This window comes from Struthio camelus, chromosome 6 (assembly GCF_040807025.1).
Source record: "Struthio camelus isolate bStrCam1 chromosome 6, bStrCam1.hap1, whole genome shotgun sequence".
Lineage (NCBI taxonomy): Eukaryota > Metazoa > Chordata > Aves > Struthioniformes > Struthionidae > Struthio > Struthio camelus.
Genome location: NC_090947.1, coordinates 32,607,699 through 32,628,325, shown reverse-complemented (window position 1 = coordinate 32,628,325; position 20,627 = coordinate 32,607,699). Strand labels below are relative to the sequence as shown.

The window sequence follows — 20,627 nt, the reverse complement described above, 5'->3', positions numbered from 1 at the left end:
TGAGACCCTGTTCATCCTGGGGGGGAAGTCACATTTCTCCCCAGCCCCACAACATATGGGACACAATGATTTAATGCCATGATACCAGGATAAGGAGAAGTGAGGTGTTCAGCAAAGCCTCCTCCGCAAGTACAACCACCTCACTACTCCTACCCTTTTGTCTAGCAACAGTAAAATAAATAATGCAGCTAGGATTGACTTCAGTGCCAGGTGGACCCGGCCTGGAAACAGTGTATTACACAGACGAACCCTCGCTAGACAAACCAGCTCCCGCTACCATGCCACAGTGCAGACAGGGCTGAAATGATCATAAAAATCTCTTCATCATGATCACTTTGGTATGTGAGCATCTTAGGAAGGAAAACTCAAAAGAAAGCCAAGTTGTTGCAAAGCTGCACAGTGATATGGTAACGCTCGCTTCAGAAATCTGACATTAAAAAGGTATTCAGAGCCCCAGCAGAAAGTCACTACACCATGAGGGCGCAAAGTTATTATGCATGTGTATCGGTCTTTGCAAGCTGGAGCCTTCCTGCCACAGGGGATTTTTTTCCCAGTGATTGCTGTTCCCAGGCCTCTGCTCCATTCTGCACATGATATAAACCATGTTGTAAACACATCTGATCAAAGGGCGCACTCACCTTTCATGTGTCTCATCAATGTGTCTTTTCAATGTTTTCTCAGAAACACCACTATGTTTTTATAAATGTACATTTTATATACGCTTCTGGCAATACACTATATTTGATTTTAAAAGAAGAGAGGCCTTGGCTACTTAACACTAAAGCATGGTAAGGCACTTTGCTGAGAAGCCGTTTGGAATCAATGCTCTTTGCAAGGTACAAAGGTATTTACTGTATAAAACAATACTGCTGGCAGAGGGCTTGTTTGGAGACGTAACTAAACACTATTCTCATCAGAGCAGAATACACAGTATGGCTTTTATTCTGATCAAAACCACATCCTCCCATTTCTTTCTGGGGTGGTTTGAAAATGGAATTTTTGTGAACGTAACTAATGGAAAACGATGGGAAGTGCTATTTACAGGGTGCCAGGGAGGGAGGGTTTCATCTTTAACCACTCTCATGCAGTCTCCTTGCTTGGTGGTGATACCGTTCAGTGCTCTGAGAAACCAAGCCAAAAACAATACTAGAGGTGCACCCTCGCGGTGCTGACCTGCCTGGATATAGTTTACGTAACTCTGTACAGACACTTTTTTAATTTTTACTTTGACTCCCTTTAATGTATTTAATACTTATCAAAAAAAAATCTACTCTATTGAAACAGATTATTTTTAGAAAGCACATTCATAAAACTGCTTCACACAGAGCCCCTTGGATAGCGCTAAGCCCTTGTGCTTTACTGTTATGACATCATGTTTAGAAATTTACTCTCTTCTGCCAGCGTGGTTAGCATGGAGCTCATATCGCCTATTGCCATATTGCTTATTCCCGCGGGTATAGCGGGCAGTGTCAGAGAGTTTCGTGGAGTTGTCAGGCGAGAGGAGTTCTGGGAGAGGTTCTGCAGGATGCTGGGGCTCAGGGTGCCCGACATCAGGCTTGAATGGTCCCCATCGTCCATGATGGCATCAAAATCTATCTGGGGCGGCTCAAGACCTTGAGAGTCCACCGTGCTGGACACCTGGTTCGCTCCTGGAGAAGGCAGGGCAGCCGGCTTGCCGTTCAGCGCACACTGCTGCTGTCTGACTCTGCAGTCCACGTGATTATCGAAGCTGCTGTTTTGTTCGTACATGTGGATTTGACCGTAATAGTACATCAAATTGTTTTCCCTCGTGCCATCCACGCACTGCTGGGCTGGTGCTGGCAACATGTCGCTGGTTCTTTTATGAGTGGCCTCCGCTGCCTCCTGGCCTGGGCTCATGTTGTTTGCGGGGTGGGGAGTTCTCAGGTAGCCCAGCTGCTGCACAGTGCGTACGCCTCGCGCTCTGCTGGCTGGGCTTGGCTCAGGCGGTGGACGAGGCTGCACCATGCTGGGTGGGTAGGCCTGTGCAGCTGGACCCATCATGCTCTGCTGAGGCTCAAAGTTTGGCTGGTTTGAGGTCATGATGGGCTGGTGAAACACCTCTTGAGCCATGGGGAAGTTCAGGTGGGTTGGCTGAGATGAATAGTTCTGCTGACTCTGTTCATGCATGACCTGACTCAGCATCGTGCGCTCACTGTTGCTGCTGACCATTAAGGAAGGGTCAGTTGTCATGTCCATTTGCTGAGGGTGAATATGGGGTCCAGACTTCACCGCCATGCCGCTACAAGAAGGAGAGATCTGATTTGGATTGCTGACTGCAGTGGGGCTCAGCATCTGATGAGGTTGGTTATACCCTGCATGCGAGCCCAGATCAGGGTTCATACTGGGGCTGAGGTTCATTAGCTGTTGCCGCAGCTGCATACAATTTAGCCTCTGCCCGTCCATGCCCATATTTCTTTGCATAAAATTCTGCTGTGTTACATTCATGCTGTTCTCCGTCAGCTGCATCTGCTGCTGGTTGTAATTCTGATACTGACCAAAGTTCTGCTTCTGCTGGACCACAGCTAAGTTCCCTTGTGAAAACTGCTGCTTTGACTGATTGGACATGATATCAACCGTACCTGAGCTGACTTCGTTCCACTGAACGGGCATGTTGTTTTTACTCATGTCTGAGGGAGCATCAAAGTTCATGGGACACTCTGCCATCATTGGACCCAAATGACTCATGCTTGCCTCACCCACAGCCATCCTGCGCTGGCTGGGCAAGGCCGGGGGCTGCAGTTTCCCACTTCCTTGGAAGCTCTGCATCTCACTGCTGTACCCCATGGAAGTGCTTTCGGCTGCTGTCCCACTGCTCTGAGAATTGATGTACTGTACCACGTCGTCTGGCAGCATAATGTCGTCATCCCCAACAGGCCCCTCTGTCTCCCTGGACATGGCTTCCATGGCGATGTTTTCACTAATGCTCAGCGGCCGTGGTGAGTAGACATGCCGGGGGAGGCTCCCGTCAGAGCGCGTGTAGTTCTGGAGGCTGAAATTCCTCCTGTCCGCGGGGTGCGGAGGATGGAAGGGGTTCATGCTGTTGGTGCTGTTGAAACGATGAACTCTAGGGAGGGCCTGGGAGTCTCCAGCAGGTCTCCTCACCGGGTCGCTCGCCCGTCTTGTGCAGTTGCCCGGCACCTCGTGGGGAAACGCTGTGGCTGATGCGTAGCCATAGGAGTTACCATCACTGCAACGCCTGGGCCCTGGTGGGAGGCGAATGGAGGGCAAGGTGGGCTCTGGTCCGTCCATAAGTGAGATCCTGTTCTTCAGGGTCATCCTCTCCATGTTTGGCAGGGGAGTCGGAGGAGGGCCCCCTGTAGCAGCAGCATACTTGGCTTTCAGCCTATAGTGCTGAGCTGGTGTGAGGTTCAGCAGACCCGGCATCCCGCTGCACTGGCTAGCCTCACTTGACCGACGGGAGGCGTCCGTTGAAATTGGGTCATAGGAGTCAGCAGAACTTGTGTTATTGGGACGGTGCCCGAGCTGCGAAGCTTCGCTGGAACGGCGGCTGGAGAAGTAAGGGGAAATCCCTGACGATCTGCGGCTGACGGTGTAGGCGGAGCTGATGGTGCTCGTTGTACTATCACGGCGCTCGTTGATTTGGTTCAGCATTGTAACCTCATTGACAGACAGTTCCATTATCCTTGGATTAGGTAGCGTAGCAGAAGAACCACCGCTATTTTCTAGAATAGGGCCTGAGAGAAAGTTGTGGGGAAGGAAAAGATTTAGTTAGCTGAGGAATTCCACTGGGTAATGTTCTTGGTGCTGAAATATAGACACACAAACCCACTCCTAAGTATTTTACAGAAACAACAGTGAATTTCATTTACTGCCAGCAAATTCAAAGCTTCATCTCCAGCTCTGTGACCATGTGCAAAGAGCAAGAAGGCTGGGGAAAGAGGACAAGAAGCCCCTGCTGCAGAGTCTTTACAATATGTACTCCATTGATGCTCAGCCACTAAGGGAGGGCATCTGTTTAGGCTTCTCTTGGCAGGGAAGATGCAGGATCGGTGTGAACAATGGCATAACAAGAGCATGTGGCTACAGCCACGGCTGTTGACTGGGAAAGATGCACAACGTGCAGTGGCAGGAGGCTGAAAGCTCAGAAGTTGAAACTCAAGAGCTCTTTCCAGGGCAGACCAAGATGCTCCGACATACTAAACCCAGGTTAGCGTAACCCACCTCCTACGCCTTAAGACTTCTCCTCAGCAAAGCGAGAAGAGAACAAAAGCAATCAAAAAGATGCCAGTACCGGGAATCCCTAGCCAGTGGAAAGCTGGCATATGAAGCTCTAGGCAATAGCTTGGAGCTCTCAAAATGACAGAAGGCCTGTCAAAGCAAGATCAAGGGCAGAGGGCTTGGCTGGCTTGCTGCTGTGCTCCAGCAATCTCCCAAGAGGCACATCCGCCCTTGGGGAACTGTTACTGCTGGCATAAATCAGAGCAGTCTTGCAGCTGCTCTGACTGTGCTATCAGGATGGTGAGGACACCCGTGGTTGGGCCCTGGGCAACCCTGGGAACAAGAGAGACACCCACACCTCTGTCTCTCCTCATAGCTCTGCTGCACCGAGCATCTGGGTTTCTGCTGCACATAACACCAGATGGCTGAGTTCACACCCAAGTTCTCCATTTTACCCGATGTCTCCATCCAGCAAGGACTAACTCAAAGGCAACAGGAAATGATCCTCCTCCAGGGTAGACTCCTGGTTATGAGACAGGAGTCAAGACCTGGCAGGTTCCTACAGGGCTAGGCCCAGTCCCAGAGCTTACCGTTTCCTGAGATGGGAGGCAGCTTGGTGTTTCTGGCTTGTGGAGCTGGGCTCACCCATGAGCAGGAATCCTTAACTGTCTTGAGTTTCTCTTTCTTGAGCTGTTCAAGTCGTTGCATCGTCGTCATGTGTTTCCTTAGCTGCAGGCTGAATGTCGAATTACCAGATGAGACCGTTGAGTCCACAATAGGAGCGCTGTCATCCAACGCTGTCAGATCTCCCAGACTTCCCCCGCTGTGCATGTTCATTTCTACTCCACTGTCATTGTTGTTGGTGCTGCCAAGGGGTGACGGCTCACTGCTGCACGATGACTGGCCACCAGGACTGGACTGACACATCTTAGGGAAGTAAAAGAGCAGGAGTTGGGCAGTGGAAACATCGACAGAGAGAAGCCAGGACCCGATATCTGCAACGGCCTCCGCACATTTGGCTGTACCCCAGGCGTTCCCTGCTCCTGTTACCCTTCTCTGCTACAGGAGCCCTACCAGAGGGCAGGGGCACCTTCCCTGGGCGCGTAGGGCAGTTCAGCATCTACCAGGGCTAAAGGCAGCAGAGATAGGGATGACGACACAGCCACTCTCCATTATGCACCCTACAAATCCAAATGTGGTTTTCACACCTGGCTTTTGCTGCTGCCAGGGCTGACGTGCTCAAGTAGTGCCAATGCTGGCTCTAGCGTCATACTAGAGATGAAGTGCTTATTTCAATTACATGGACAAGCAGATTTTGACTGTGTTCAAGAGCGCACACATCTGCAATCCCTCACCCCTCAGCTTGAAAAACTACAGTGCATTCAACTGGATGACTTAGAGAAACCAAAAGTTCCTCCTCCAAAAAATAAAGCACAGATGCTTCTTGAAGAAAAGCAGCACATTACCTGGTTGCACAAGGTATGCTGCAGCAAGCACTGGCTTATCTGACACAGGATCAAGGCATAAGTATTTCAGACACAACATATTTCTGTCTTTAAACTATCCTAACGTATAATTAGGTTAGCTGAAAAACTTCCCAGCCAGATAAAAACCTGGTTCAGTGTTTGCAAACTCCCACTTGCAGATAAGGCAGATAAGCACCATAAATATTTATTTTATTTACATTAGAAAATGCATTTCACATTGAGGAGGCTATTTGTTGCAGACACTAAACGGTCTGAACTTGCTCCGAGGTAGCAGTTGCTGCTACCAGACAGGATGCTTCAGTTCTCCACTCCAGGCCCATTCTCCCGAAACTGCCAGAAAATGGGAGCGCTGAAAAGAAACATACTTTGCCCCAGGCCAAGGTGGGAGTGCAAGGTGATGGAGTGTTTTACTTTGCTCAGTAGCAGCCCTAATGGGCAGGCCTGACTTGCTCTAATGGCTTCATAGCCCTTCAATCAGGGCTACGGAGATTGCTATCCCAGGATTTAATAGCAAGTCATAATACTGGGAGCAATGCAATAACGGGAATCCTCGGGCACTGCACCCTCCCCCTTTCTATGCACTGGCAAATATCCCCTGTCCCTCCGTGTTGCTACATACACCTCTGTCCCCAGCCACCACGGTTAGCAGGAGCTAGGAGGTCTGGAGGAGATCTTGCTCTTTCTTATACAGGAATTTTAATACAAAGGATTTCTTTGCTCACCTTAGTACCGACTGTCCTTAGGAAGGTAGAGTAAGGAAGGGTAAGTGGGAATAAAGAACAGGTTATTAGAACAAAGACAATATTAGCAGAAGGGATCACGTTAGTAAAAGGAGGAAGAAGGGAGTGCACACACAACACAAATTGCCAGCATTCCCTCCTTCTGTACCCCAATCTTCCTTGCCATCCCTCTTTGTGGGCCCGGATGGAAACCAGATGGGAATAGACCCAAAGTTGGGTCAAAGTAAGGGGCTTCAGGGTGATGAGTGAAATATGTCACCCATCCTGTCACCCTGAGCTTAATTAGGAAATAAAAGTGGAAGTGGCTGGTAAGTCAGACACCACCCCTGTTATACATGCACACATGAAGCAAACAGCATTGGATGGGGACAGCAGAGAAGAACATCCGACCCACGGTCCCTGCCACCAATGAGACAGCACGGGTGTAATCCTGGGAGCACAGAGTGCTGGGAAAACAAGCCCATGCCTTCGGGAGAAACAGGGTAGGGAGCAGTGAGCGTGTCTGTGTTTTCATGGAAAAAAAAAAAGGCTGGAGGAAAAGTATTGGAGAGAGGTCATTCTCTCCAATGGTTTTCACTCTCAGCTTTTTTAACCCAATTAAGGAGCCTAATTAAGGTAAAACTGTTTCTTTAGTCAATTAGAGGCACTTTGGACGTGAAAATACTCAGTTCCTTCCTAAGCAAAACACATCACTCATTACTAACTCGTCCAACAACACATCCCTTAGTCTTTTCTAGAAAATCTTTTCAGCTCCAAGACATGTTGTTTGGTAGGAATAACAATATTTTAGCCTGGATTCAAATCAATAAAATATGTAATTTGGAGCTCAAAATGCTTTCAGCTCCAATGAGAAGTCTGGGGACTGTATATAGACTCTCCTTCGCAGGTGAAGGTCATTTCTGCCATACACAGCTCATATGTTACCCTACTCTGAGCTGGGGCAGGAGGCCAGAACTTCGGGAACGAAGGTGAAAAGAAATACTGAAACACAAAAGCACTCCCGTGTGTTGCAATGCCTGATCTCCTCCACCAGCTGCAGAGTGCCAAGGAACAAGCGGACTCACTGGATGGAGTGGAGTAAGCTTGAATGAGTTTGGGCCCGTCACCTGTACACACCCTGTTAGCACAGCTGACCACATTACTGCCCACCTCAAAGCCATGGTACTGGCCAGGAGCAACACTCTTTGCGTGAGCGAGTGGCAGCTTGTGGCGACGTAAAAACATGATCATGATCAACGGCGGGACCATATTCTGTGAACCACAGGAAGAGGAATGTCTGTCACAGCTCCCATGTTCATTCCTGGCTTCATTTACCACCTCTCATCCTGGTACAATTTTGTCTGGTGGCTAGGAGTTGTGCAGTGACCTCATGTATGGAGGTCAGGCCCGAGGAACTGAACTTGCATCAAAATACCCAACAAAAATAAAACAGCTACTTTTATCCCCATCATGTTCATCAGACAGCCCACAACATAGTTGTGACACCAGCGGGGCAGGGAGGAGGAAGAGAAAAGGGAGGTCTTATGCCAGGATTTCTGTTTCAAGATGCGTTCATCAATCTGTGCCCTAGGGCTACTACTCAATTTAAATTGTCAAAGAGGGCAAAGCTTATTTGGCCACAACACCATGATATTGCCATGTTTTACCCACGGTACATAGCACAGGGAGGCGAAGCTTGATGCTGGGCATCACGTAGCCCTCAGGACTGTGAGGGTGGGACCTTGTCATGCTGGGTAGGAAGGTGCAACATGTACCGGACTCTGCCCTGACCTACATCCTCATCTTTGGGCTTGAACTCTAGGGTGTCGGCAGGCGAAGGGCAACTGCACAGAGAGGAAAATGGCATTCAATGCTTTATGCCCCCATTGTACCAGTGAAACTGGGGGTCACATCATTTCTGCTAAGAGCAACTGCTCTTACCACAGAATTCTCCGTCTTTATGTTTTTGACTTGCAAGCAATCCTCCATGCTCCTTGTAGTGCTGTTGGCCTCAGGGCTCTCCTCTGAAATCTTGTTGCTGTGCTTGGCGCTTGCCTCATTGTCCCCGTTTTCCTTCAGCGGAGGTGGCCTCGGGTGGACATCGTTGCGTTGCTTCTTCGTGACGTGGGCATCAGGCCCGTGTACAGTCTTGACGTGTTTCCTGAGGGAACTAGGGTCTGTGTACCTCTTTGTGCAGCCGGGGATTTTACATACGTAGGGTTTCTGTCAATACAAGCAAATCTTGTGTTAATTTTAGAACAAGTCCAAATTTTCCAGGTACATTTTATGGGCCAAGAAAATACAATAAACATGGCTGCTGGCAGCAGGAAAACATGGAGCATCTGTTCTACGGGGTTTTGTAACACTGAGATCTCTAAGATGTGATATACGGGCTGCTGCCGATCCACACAGATCTGGCTAGTCTTCTGATGCTGGCTAAACTCCTTGTTTTCAGTTGCTGAACTAAAAGACAGCTAAGAATTCATGAAATATTTTCCTGATATTACTTTTCCATGTAAGTATTTGCTTTGGTGGCCACAGGAATGTTTCCTGATTATGGGTGGAAGGGAAGTGATGTAGGGGACTGGCCACAACACATTCTCTCTGCTAAGGTGGGGTCTACACTGAGAAAGTATCTGAGGCCTTCTCGTTGATGGAAATCCAGAGAAACTAAGCCAGACTGGATTCACCATACCCAATCTATCATACAACTCCAGCACCTGTCACCTTGAAATCTGTTGTTGTGCAAAACAAACCACAGGCATGCAGTGTTTTTTTCAGATGATAGGACTCTAGTCCCAAATTCATGAATCATTGATTGCCACAGGAAAACAAGGCTGAAGCCATGCTGCTGAAAATAGAAGTCAACAAACAGATACTTTTCTCCTTTTAACTTTTTTTTTTTAATCACGTTTCCAATTCTAAAGTGCATTAGCACCACAATTGTTTAAGCTGGTGCTGCTGCACTGGAAGCTCTGAATTCATCACAAGTTCCACTTTCAGCCTTACGGCTACTCTAAGCATCTTTCTGTCAACACACTGGAATAGATCCATGGAAAAAAGAAATAGATAGCTGTTGTTTGAAGGCTAATGCAAATGACAATTCCTATTCATTTTTTAACTGCTTTCTAATTTCATCCAGAAGCTTGAGTGAAAAAATACGAAGGAGCATATATTCTTTGCAGAAAGACAGTATCATCACATAAAAACACTGAAAATCTGTTCTTTATTCAACAGCATGCTTCCTGGCTGATCTGGGCATATCACTTGAACGAACTAAATCCTCATAATACCCCAGTGAGGTAAATATTTAATATATTTTAAAGCTGGGTAAACTAAAGCACAAAAAGTAAAAGAGTTTGTTTATAAATCTCATGCAACCCTCTGGAGGGGGCATTATGGAAATATTATTACTATGATTAAAACCCATTCTAAAGAACAGAAACCCCTCCACACACACTAAAGAAATGTACATTAAATAGCTCAATGACTATTTAAAAAGATCCTTTTGATCTAATGGATCTATCTGATTTGTAGACATCAGTAATTAGGGAAACATGACCACTGTTGCTTGGAGAGCAGACACTCCTCTTAACAGGGTGCAAGTTAAAGGACCATCTGCTTTATACCTTCTGCAGCTGAACTGAGTACAACTGTTGTTTCACTGGCATGCCTTCAAACGGCCCTTGGGTTATTCAAATACTGATGACTGAGGTGGTGGATGCTCGAGTGAAGTCAGTAACATAGATATCTCAGATGCCTCCCTCCTCCTCCCATACACATACGGTGATGATACTCCTTAGTGTGGGAGAATCACAGACTTCTCCAGGAATGCAGCAGCACTCAGTTTCTACAATTCACCCTTATTTAGCTTGACTCAGAGAAAACGTCACTCCAAGCCTTTGGCTGACCATGGACTCATGCCACTCTTCTGGGAGTCTGCACTGGAGAGTGGTCAGGGAATAAAAGCTCCTTTTCCTGAAGCATCTTTTAGAGTATTCCCTGAAAGGATCTGAATAGCCACTGGAAGTTTAAAAGGAAATAGTGCATGTGACATTTCAACAATCAAATGAAAGCCACTACGATAACATAACCCCAGACTCGAACTTCAGCACATCTGGATCAAATACCTACGTCCTGTCATAAATTGATGGAGAGACACGTGGGGAACCTGGGACACCCTTCCTTAGAGGGTGACTTAGACATGGATGGCTAACTCTGAAACTGTGGTGTATCCCAGGTAAACACTGCATGCAGAGGGAAATATTTAGTAGGGAGCTACGAGCCACAAACTCCTGCTTTGCATCTGTGTGGTTTTGTGGGCCAAAGTCTCAGTGCAGGTTGTTAACCCACTGGTCATGGCCACAGATGGTCGCAGGACCCTCGCACCTGGGCCTGCTGCCCAGTGCAATCTGCTTTGCTATGAGGGATGTCATCTGTTGCTGAGGATCATGCCATAGGTTCCTCATCAAGAGAGTGTCAAATATATGGCCCACAGAGCCATAACATCCAGCCCACAGACTTCCCACAAGTCTCTGGATATGTCTGTGCTGCATGAAGGAGTGCTGAGCAGAGGTTCAGGAGTGAGTACAGACCTCAAAATGTAAAATCACACCGTGCTATGCATTTCCCTTGGTAAGGCTCAGCTGTGGTACAAAGCCTCCACTAGTGGCTATGTTGTTTCTGCACCTGAGAAGGCTTTGGCATTCTCTGAGAGAGGCAGCAGCACAGGACAAAATTCATATCTGTTATCTGAATCTCTAATTTATGTTGTCGGATGCAGCCTGTGCCAAGTGCCAGGACAGCAGATCAGGGTCCACCACAGATGAGGAGTTTGACGCTCCTGCCCCACAGCCTCACCTTCTTGCCCAAGGAGCAGACTTGCACATGCGTCCAAGCTCTGCTCAGACAAAGGGAGGAGCCATCATTGACTTGGTGCAGCTCCTGATTTGGATCACTTGGTAAACTCAACCCATTCAAAGAAATGGCATTTAATAATACAGCCAAATAAAAAATTCCACATCTATGAGCATGGAACACAGGCCAGGCCAACAGAAGGGGGGGCTGTGTCCACCCCAGGAGGGATCCCGGAAAAGCTCTAGGGATCACAGTCCAAGTGATCTATGGTGAAAAAATAGCTAGCACAGTCCTTCAGCATGTTCAAACTTGGCAGTGAGCTGCAGGATGAGAATTTTATTGGATGGCAATTTTAGTACACTGTCCTGCACTGAAAATTGTACCAGAAGTCTTGATCCATCTGCATCAAGATCCTTAGGGATGGAAGAGAGACATAAAATTGATGCAAGGACAGGGACAGCAGTGGGACACTTCAGTGGCTTGATTGATTCTTCTTATGAGAAAGAAGATGGGAGAGCAACTTAACACTACTGTCACGACAGGAAATAGAAACAGGTAAAGGGACACTGGATCCAATGCTGAAGGAAGGCAGAGGAGGCATCGAGGGCTGGAAAACAAGCAATTTCTAATACCATAAACTTTATTTTAGTGACGGTAAATCAAGACTACCTATCTTTCTGGAGAAGAAATTTTAACGAGCAAATTACATTTTAGTCAAATACTGGTTATGCAGCTCATAGGTTACTCAGTGGATGAGAGAACAGGCAGCCTGTTCTGCTGGTCCCTCCTGGCCTCAAGGTCTCCATAGCCCCGAACCCTGAACTACCCAGTCCCAGTGCAGATCTAGGCTAATTTTAACCTGTATTCTGGCTCCAGCAGCAAAGGATAATCTCAATATTTGGGTTCTTAACCAAATAAATTCAAATGATACCGGGATCAAGGCCATTCTTTGGCTCCTACTTTAGGTCACACGGCACAGAAGGGCATCCTAGGCTTTGAGCCCTTATTCCGACTCAAACAAAATCTATGAAGCCTTCTGAGCTCTGGTTATCACCGATTGATATTATGCTAGAGATGGAAGTACACCCAACAAGCCCTTTGTAGACGCAGCATTGCTTTAAAAAGCTGTCATCCGTGGCAATTGCATTCCATTCTCCAACAGTCTATATTTAACTGTTGCAAATTAGGCTGCAGACTGAATTCTTCATGGCTGCAAACATTATTAGAACTTCAGAGTGTTGTTTTTTCTTCCCCTGTCAGCTAATTAGTGGTAATATAAATTTCAATCGTCGGCCGTGGTTGATTGCAACAGACCATCACATGCGTTACAATAAAGGCAATTTCCTCTGTTCCCCGACTACTAATAGTGGGTCTTAATTAGCCAAGGTTAACAAAGCATTGCATTGTGCTATATCATTGTACATCAAACGATGGAAGGAGTATTATTTCCAGAGTGTTAGGATCCAGGGTAGCTGTTATACTACTGCAAGTCTGTGCCACAGTAACAGTAAACACCACATGCACAAATGTATGATCCTATTTGCACTATTAAAAATTATAAATTTGGAAAGTGCTCGCTTCAATTTCCAAAGCCGATTAGAAAGCTTGCATACTTTAACATCTGTTTATGGTTTCAAACATGGCTTTCATAAATATAAAGCTAATGTGGTCTGGCTCTCTAGCAAAATAAATCCCATTAAAAAATAAGACAAACCTCTCATTACAGTAGGTTTCTTTTTACATGAGTCCAGCGTGTAAAGTGTATGTTTATTGTCAGCAAAATTAAAAAAAAAAAGCCCTCCATTGAGCTGTGGTGAGTCCAGGCTTACCTCATTGGAATGTGTCCTGTTCTGGTGCTTGGCTCTGTCCGAGGCATTGGAAAAGGCTTTATTGCAGCCTTCATGTTCACAGACGTAGGGTTTTTCTCCAGTGTGGGACCTCAGGTGTGTCTTTAAGTTCTCCAGGCGGGAATAGGCTTTGGAGCAACCCTCAAACTAAAATAAAAAAAAAACACAAGAGCAGTGATTAATTAACCAGAAAAATTTGATTTCCCCCCTACCTAAACCCTTCTCATCTGTTTTTCATTCTTTTTTTTTCCCTTCCCTTTAAAGGGCTTGTGTTTTAGGGAACAACATCCACTTTGTTGAGAGAACTTCCCTTCCTTTGGCAGGCTGAGATTCTTAGAAATGACTCATATTTCAGGTGGAGCTCCTGTTGGGTACCTAGCCTGACATTTCAGCAAGAGTGGTTTTTCAAGCAGGGTTGAAAGAACAGCCTTTCCCTTCTCCCAGGACTCTCCTTGCCCCTCCTGCCATCCATCTGCAGCATCTCCAGCTAAGCCACTCAGAGATGAAGGCCCTCTCCTTCCTCCCTCCCTTCCCAAAGAACCGATTGCTTCTAGACAGTTTGACCAGCCTTGCAACTTTACTAGCTCCAGAGCTGAAAAGAGCAGACCGTTTTCGAAAACACAAGAAGAAATCTAGCAAGCTTTGAAGTGTCCCAAATTGCAACTTGGGTCTACTCTCAGAGGATGCTGTGGTCAGGCTGCCTGACTACTAGTTTAAAAAACAAGACTCTCAATCTTGAAGACAGATGGATTTTTGGATGACACAACAGGCTAACAGCCTTCCCTCCTGGAAGGAAACCAGCTGCCCACACAACGAGAAGGAGCAGCTCGGGAGACATGGTCAGACTTAGGGTGATGTAAGTCCTACCACCCTCAGCTTCTGGCTGGGTTGGAGGTTTCTCTCTGCACCTGCCCTGTCTGTAGCATGGGAGGATTACACCAGTCACTCAAACCAAGGAGACTGCCTTAGGCACTCTGACTAAGTGGGAACTTACAAACACTGAAAGGAGTTTTAAAAAACGAAAGCATAAAGCGAGGCTCCTTTGCAAATTCTGGCTTAATGCTGCACTCACTATTCAGCTGGAAGCGCTGAAAAACCCATGCAGCAATCCTGCACAAGGACCTTAAAACACATCTTACGTTTCAACAAGTAGTCACTCCTGTTGTAACGTATGCAAGCCATAAGGTCTTGTATTTTAGTCAGATCACTTAAATATGTCTGCAAGTTCAGTCCAGCTGTGGCAGGAATTCACACTGCTGTGTTCGCGTCTCGGCCAAGGAAAAAATTGGTGTCACAATAGAGCAGGTCATGCCACAGGATCAGCGTCAGACTTCACTGTGGGCAGCTGAGCAGCCCTGCATGTCAGAGGGGTCTGGCCCTTTTGGCCAGACACGGCAAGACATGATAGCAGCTGTATCCGTGTCCTTGTACTCCACAGGCATAGGAAGTAGCCTGCTCTAACTGTGTACTGACCAGGAGCAAGGCAAATGCAGCTGATGAACCGTTCCTCTTCTGTTAAAGACAGGAGCGAAGGCACTTTTTGGAAGGGGTTGTTATTGGACCCCCTTTGCCTATCAGCCCTGCTGAGAGCAGCGGTCTGAAGGACCAGAAAGAGCAACACTTAGGATTCAGCTGAAATAATGGCCAAAGCGCCATACCTTCCACTGCTGCAAGAGCCTTCGCTATATGGCTCTGCTGCCTAACCAAACGAAGGGCGAGCCTCTTGATTTTAATGTGCGCAGCAGTTGAAACGTCACAGACCTGCACTTGCACACACAGGGCTCTTCTAATTAGGTTCTCGCACATTCCTCGCCATCTGGGGACCTGAGCACAGATCCATCCCACACAACTTTACTGTGCTGGAGGAAAGTAGGGTTACTCAGGGTGCTTCCTAAACTCCAGCATGGGGATGGTGGACATAAGGTAAACTTTCCCTGCCCTCTTGAGACATCCAGATCTCTTCAGGGACAGTAGGAACGTTCTTCAACAGTTTATCCCTCCTAGAGGTTCGCTGGGGTGTGACAAATTCAGTTCCTCTTCCCCAGTCAACTTTCATTAGTACATTTGGCCCATAATGCACGCTGCAACTTTGAGGTAGCACAATCTATTCACTTCTCTTGGCCTGTGCACACAGTATTTTATAACTTGAGCCGCTTATGGTTACTAAAATACATCATTCCCCTTGCTGAAAAATGAAGGGAACTCAGCACGAGGCAACTCGTTTGTCCATTCTGGTTGTGCTGGATACAGATACAAAAATGCAGTTACTAAGAGTAAAAGTACTGAGGCCCCGTTTTCAAATAAGGGCTTCTTAGCAGAGCAGCCTATGCATGTCCAAAGCGGTTGTTCTCAGTGTTACGTGCGGATTTGATTATGCCAGTGGGAGTTCTGGCTGTCATCTGTCGAAACAATCCTTGACCAGACCCCAGGCTGCAACTGGGCGCATCTGTAGCTTTATGTACACCACAAGCTTCTTGTCTGAAACAAACGGCACGTTGAAAAATCACTGGCAGACTTGGACAAGGAATGCTCTGCCAAAGGAGGGTACCATCTGCACTGCTGCAATGTATCCCAGGCAATCAGAAACCTGGGGTACATTCAGTTTGGGCAGAGTTGCTGCGACATACCACACACAGTGACTGCAGTTCTCTAGCAGGCAGAGGACGACTCGAGACTGCAAACTCACGCAGCCTTGCCACTGCTCCAGCACAACACAACAGAGAGTATTTGAAAGAGGCAGGATTGAGCAGCGGCATGTATTCCTGCTCCACCATTGTAAAGGATGCATTCCCCGCTGCTTTTCACTTGGGCAGGGGGCTGTGCTGCCTTCTGATTCCCGCTGCCTGTACCTGCAGCACAGGGCAGGGCCAGTCTTCCCCTTGCTGCTCACTTTGTGGCACACTGACAATCAATATTCCTTCAGACGCTTACGGAAGATTGGTAATATGCTAAAATGGGGCAGGGTGCTTTAGAAGATTAAAACAAAGGATATGGCCCTGTACCCCAGGGAGCTTACGCTCTAAATTAAATGAACACAGGGCTGGAAGATTGATAAAGGAGTCACGCAGCAAGCAAATCATACTTATCATAATATTTGTAAGCAGGAACTGGGGCAGAGCTGGGGAGGGAGCAGGGCTGGAAGTGACTAATGGAGCAGAAGAGGAGGAAGATACTGGAGGAGGGCTCAGACATCTGCCAAGCAGAAAGAAAGACTCATTCCCAAGACTCTGGGGAGAGGAACCGCGTAATGTTCGCAGTGGAGGAGGTATGAAGAACTGGCTGGAAGAGAAGGGAGGGGGCAGAGGATATCCAAAGACAGGGGTGGACCCTGGGGAGGAAAAAGGGCTGAAGCGTATGTGGGAAGAGATAGTGATATCTCTCCTCTCCTATCAGTGGGCCACAGCCACTAAACTCGACAGCTTGGCTCCCTCCTGCAGCCCCCATCAGGCATCCTTGGGTGCCTAGGAGCCCCACGTCAGCCAGCAGTGCATGCAAGGGGGAGATGTGAGGCTGTGTCCCTTGAGGCTAAGGAGCTCTCCCATGTGCCGGGTGAGTACTCTATCCACAGGGCTGATAGATAAAATGGCATCCTATGCTCTTCCTCCAGTAGTTTTTAATACTAGGCTCAGCACCGCCTGCATGAAAAGCTTGGGGACTGAGCTCCTCCAGGGGTTTAAGCACCTATTCACCTCGCCTCTGCATTAAAAGAGTGAAGGCAGGAGGTGTTGGCCCAGCTCCCCAGGCTGGAAGGAGGCTTGTGCACGCCCTCAGGGATGTGGCAGAGGGAAACTTGCAGCCCTACATAGAAGTTGTGGGTGATGCTGAATCAGGGTTACCACTAAGGTTCAGCGGTCCCCACAGTGTGGGGTTTCTGGGTTTCCTAGTTGGATTTAGGCAACTAAATGGTCTGTACGTTTCCCTTTGTCACCTTAAGTGACTTATCCTGAGTCACTCTAGATCTCTGTGGCAGAGGTGAATCCAGTTCCCCCAAGAAAGTCCAAGTTTTATCCACTAACCCCTTGACCACCCTCCTCTGACCACTTCCAGTCTCACCAACGTGTAACCTGCAAGTAGCTAAAAACCTTTAACGGTGGACATGGAGAGCTGGGCTAGCCCTTAGCTGGGGAAGGTACCCTGAGAGAGCTCTGCTTGAAGCCGTGCCTGTCTCTTGACACCCACATGTGTGGCCATCGAAGTCCAGTGTCCCTCTCACCAAGCCGAGATGTGCTGTGCGTCCCTCCCAGCTCACCGTGCACTTGTGCGGCTTCTCCCCGGTGTGTCTTCGCATGTGCACCACCAGCATGTACTGAGCCTTGAACGGTTTCTGCTCCCGCGTGCAGTCCTGCCAGCGACAGACAAACTCCTTCTTCTCCCCATGGATGTGATCATTGTTTATGTGCTGGGAGGAGAGAAGGGAGAAGCAGGTCACTCCTGGAAGAGCTGATGCCAGCAAAGCACATCCAGCGCTCCGAAAAGCCAGCCGTTCCCTCCCCAATGCTTGTGGTCAGACCTTGCACCTGTGTCACAGGTGCACAAATAACACAAATAACCCCTACATCCACAGGGACACGCTGGCCAGTGCTGCGCCTCCGGCATGTCCTGCAGGAGAGAGCGTGCAGCACACCGGGCTCTGGGGTAAAGTAGCTAGAAGCTGGAGGTTTGCCCTAAAGGCTGCAAAAGCGACGCAGACCCTGTGGTGGCAGAGGGAGAGGAGCCCCTCAGTGACTCCCGGGGTGCCCACGGTGATTGTTGGTGGAGGAAGAGAGGAGGACTCTGATTGACATTACACCGGCATCATTGACAGAGTCATTTTTGCCTCCATCAAACCCTCCCACATCTCACTTGTGCAGCTGGGACCCTTTCTTAGAGCTCTGCTGAAGGACAGGGGAAAGACAGAAAAAAGCCTGAACCAGAGCCAGTGTGTATGCCGGCTCTAAAACATCCACCTGCTGTCAAACGCTGAACGGCTGGCAGGAAATGACAACATCTCCGAAGTATGTGCTAAGGAAAACTCGGCAGCCTCAATTACTGCTAATTACTGGGGCCCATAAAATCCTTTGCCTGGGTGTTGAAAAGTCAGCACCAGAACAGTGCCTTCATCCTCCCTGTGAGGAAGACAAGGGTCTCCTTACCAGCCCAGGGAAGATGAAACCCTGACGAAAATAAACAGAGCCTGAGAGCAGCCCATTGGCAGCGCTGCTCCCACTGTGGCCTTGTCTTGCTCTGAATGGGGTCTTGCTGCCAAAAATAATGCCTGTCCTCGCTCCTGGGTTTTCAGCAGACATTCACTGACAGGAAATCCTAAAATAAACCACTTTGGGTTTGGGTTTTGTTTTTGCACTGAGATTTTTTTCCAGCCCCCATCTTCACCCTCTCCCCCTCCCTGGTCAAGGCCAGGCACACATGTTGTGGGTTGGGACCGAGACTTTGTCAGGGTGGTAGCGCAGCACGAGGACACACAAACTCACCAAAACAAAGCAACCGGCCTTTGAGGTCGCAGCTGCCTCCAGCCCTGGGAATTTGTGTGCATGCAAGGGAACGTGGCCATCCCTCCCAGGGCTTAGCTGACAACTGCTGGGCAAACGGAGCAGGGGACGCGGGGATGTGCCATCTCCCCTGGGCTGCGAGGCAGTCCTAGGGCTGCAGTTCCTCCCGCGGGCCAAGGAGAGATGCCAGGAGCTTGACCAGTCCCTAGGACACCACAGGTGAGCACTGAGAGCCAAGGCTGTGTGCCTGGAGGGGCACGGGAGGCGGCAGCACTTCCAATTGAGTTGGGTTTCAGGTGGGTTTGGAGCTCAGCTGCCAACAGCTCTGGTTTTAAGATGTTGCACTGACGGCAGAATTTACCCTCAGATGGCAGAAATCTGGAACCCCTTGTGAGGCCTACAGACATGTTACACCACATCCAGACCAGACTGGAAAGATAAATCTGCTGGCTCTGTTTGCATGGGAATCTGACTCGCAACCAAGACTATGCACAGCAGCGCTAGCAATGGGGAATTTCACGGGTTTGCCCTTTCAGTCCAGCTTGAGGCAGAGGAAGATACATTTATCGAAGGGGGACTGCAGCCCCCCTTCAAGCTTATTAGCTCAGTGTCTGGGCAACGTCTGGTTCCCATCACACGCTACTCAACACACTCCAAACACGTCGCTCCACAGTGGCTGTCATACCCCCACCTGGTCTGAGGTTTTGCTTGGGCTTCTCTCAAATTGTGAGCGAAACCTTCAAGGCTGGGAGCGGTGTTGGGTCCTGCTAAAATATGTCTTCATTCCTGCTGCTCCCCATAGACACACACTCCTCCCACAAGCACACTGCCCGCTATGTTTGCGGAGCAGACCCTGCCTGCCCAGATACTTCTCTGTACATGCAAACAAGAGTTTTTCCATATACAGTAGGATGTCACCTTTTCAGAAGTTGGCCCACGACATCTGTATTTCATATAAATGTGTATTTTGGGCATCCCGAATCTGAAACCCCATGTTGTTAGTAATCATATTACAACATCCTCTGTTTTTATAACCTTCCAAATTTAGGATAATCTTGGATATTTTGTCAAATATTTTTCTTTGGGTTTTCTCTGGAAATAAATTGTGCTGAGCTGCCTGGATCTGCCCTGCGTTTTGCTCTGGGCTGAGTTAAAGGGTTTTTCTTATATCTGTGGGAGAAATGAACAAATACTGCTGGACAAATGTGAGACCAGCCCATCCAATAGGGCCACTGTGGTTTAACTCCACTAAAGCAATGACCTGTGGTAGACAATGTGCAACCGATTAAAAAGAATGCCCTCACGCAGTCTTCACTTTTTAAACCCTTCTCATGCATTTGGCCCTCAAAATGATTTCCAAGTCTGTCTACACTCAGGACTTGTTACACTGAACCAGTGACTTCTGGCAGAGGCTGGCAGGTGTTAGCCTTAGATTTAAGAGCAAATGCCAAAAATGATCACTTCAAGCACAGTCTCTTTGGGCTAAGATTTTTGGTGCAGAGCTTGGAGGAACGGAGATGGATGCCTGCTTGGTGGCCTCTAAACATGACTACAGTAAAATGAAGATATCTATATATATAAAAGGTGAGAGCAGATGTGAGCTTTGTAGTGCTTCAGAAAGAGGGTCTTTCTTATTTCAGACTCCTCCCCCTCATTGCTTTGTGTGTGTGTGTGTGCGTGTGTGTGCGTGTCTGTGTGTCTTTCACCACGGGCCACTGTATCAATGAACTGCATGTAGTGGGGCACAGGGAGGTTCGAGCCAGACTACAGCAGGGCAGCAAAAGGCCAAAGGGAAAGGAGAAGATAGCAGCTCCTGTCACAAAACTTGCTCAGCCTGGTGTTTTGCTACGTCCTTGATTCTCAAGGAGGACTGCTGAGGTTGCTGACTTCCGAGCGACTCTGGGCTGTCTTCATACAAGGTGTTACAGACCCAGACCAAGGTCTGGAAGGGAGCTGGGCTGGGGGAGGGAATGGGCTCAGACACTGATTATGTCTGATCTCACAGCTACTTGCTCCGTGTTTGTGGGGTCC

The 20,627-nt window shown here is 48.2% G+C and overlaps 1 protein-coding gene across 4 annotated transcripts in view; it reads right to left on the bottom strand.

Moving 5' to 3' along the window:
* Positions 1–201: 201 nt before the first annotated feature.
* Positions 202–20,627, bottom strand: part of GLI2 (GLI family zinc finger 2) — a 312,116-nt gene continuing 291,690 nt past the window's right edge. For all 4 annotated transcript variants that reach the window (XM_068949027.1, XM_068949025.1, XM_068949028.1 and 1 more), the window contains 5 exons: positions 17,360–17,509; positions 13,093–13,257; positions 8,348–8,629; positions 4,791–5,127; positions 202–3,716 (listed from right to left, as the gene is read on the bottom strand). In XM_068949027.1, coding sequence (XP_068805128.1) covers positions 1,363–3,716; positions 4,791–5,127; positions 8,348–8,629; positions 13,093–13,257; positions 17,360–17,509 — 3,288 coding nt within the window. In that variant the 3' untranslated portion in view covers positions 202–1,362. The remainder of the gene's footprint in view (positions 3,717–4,790; positions 5,128–8,347; positions 8,630–13,092; positions 13,258–17,359; positions 17,510–20,627) is intronic.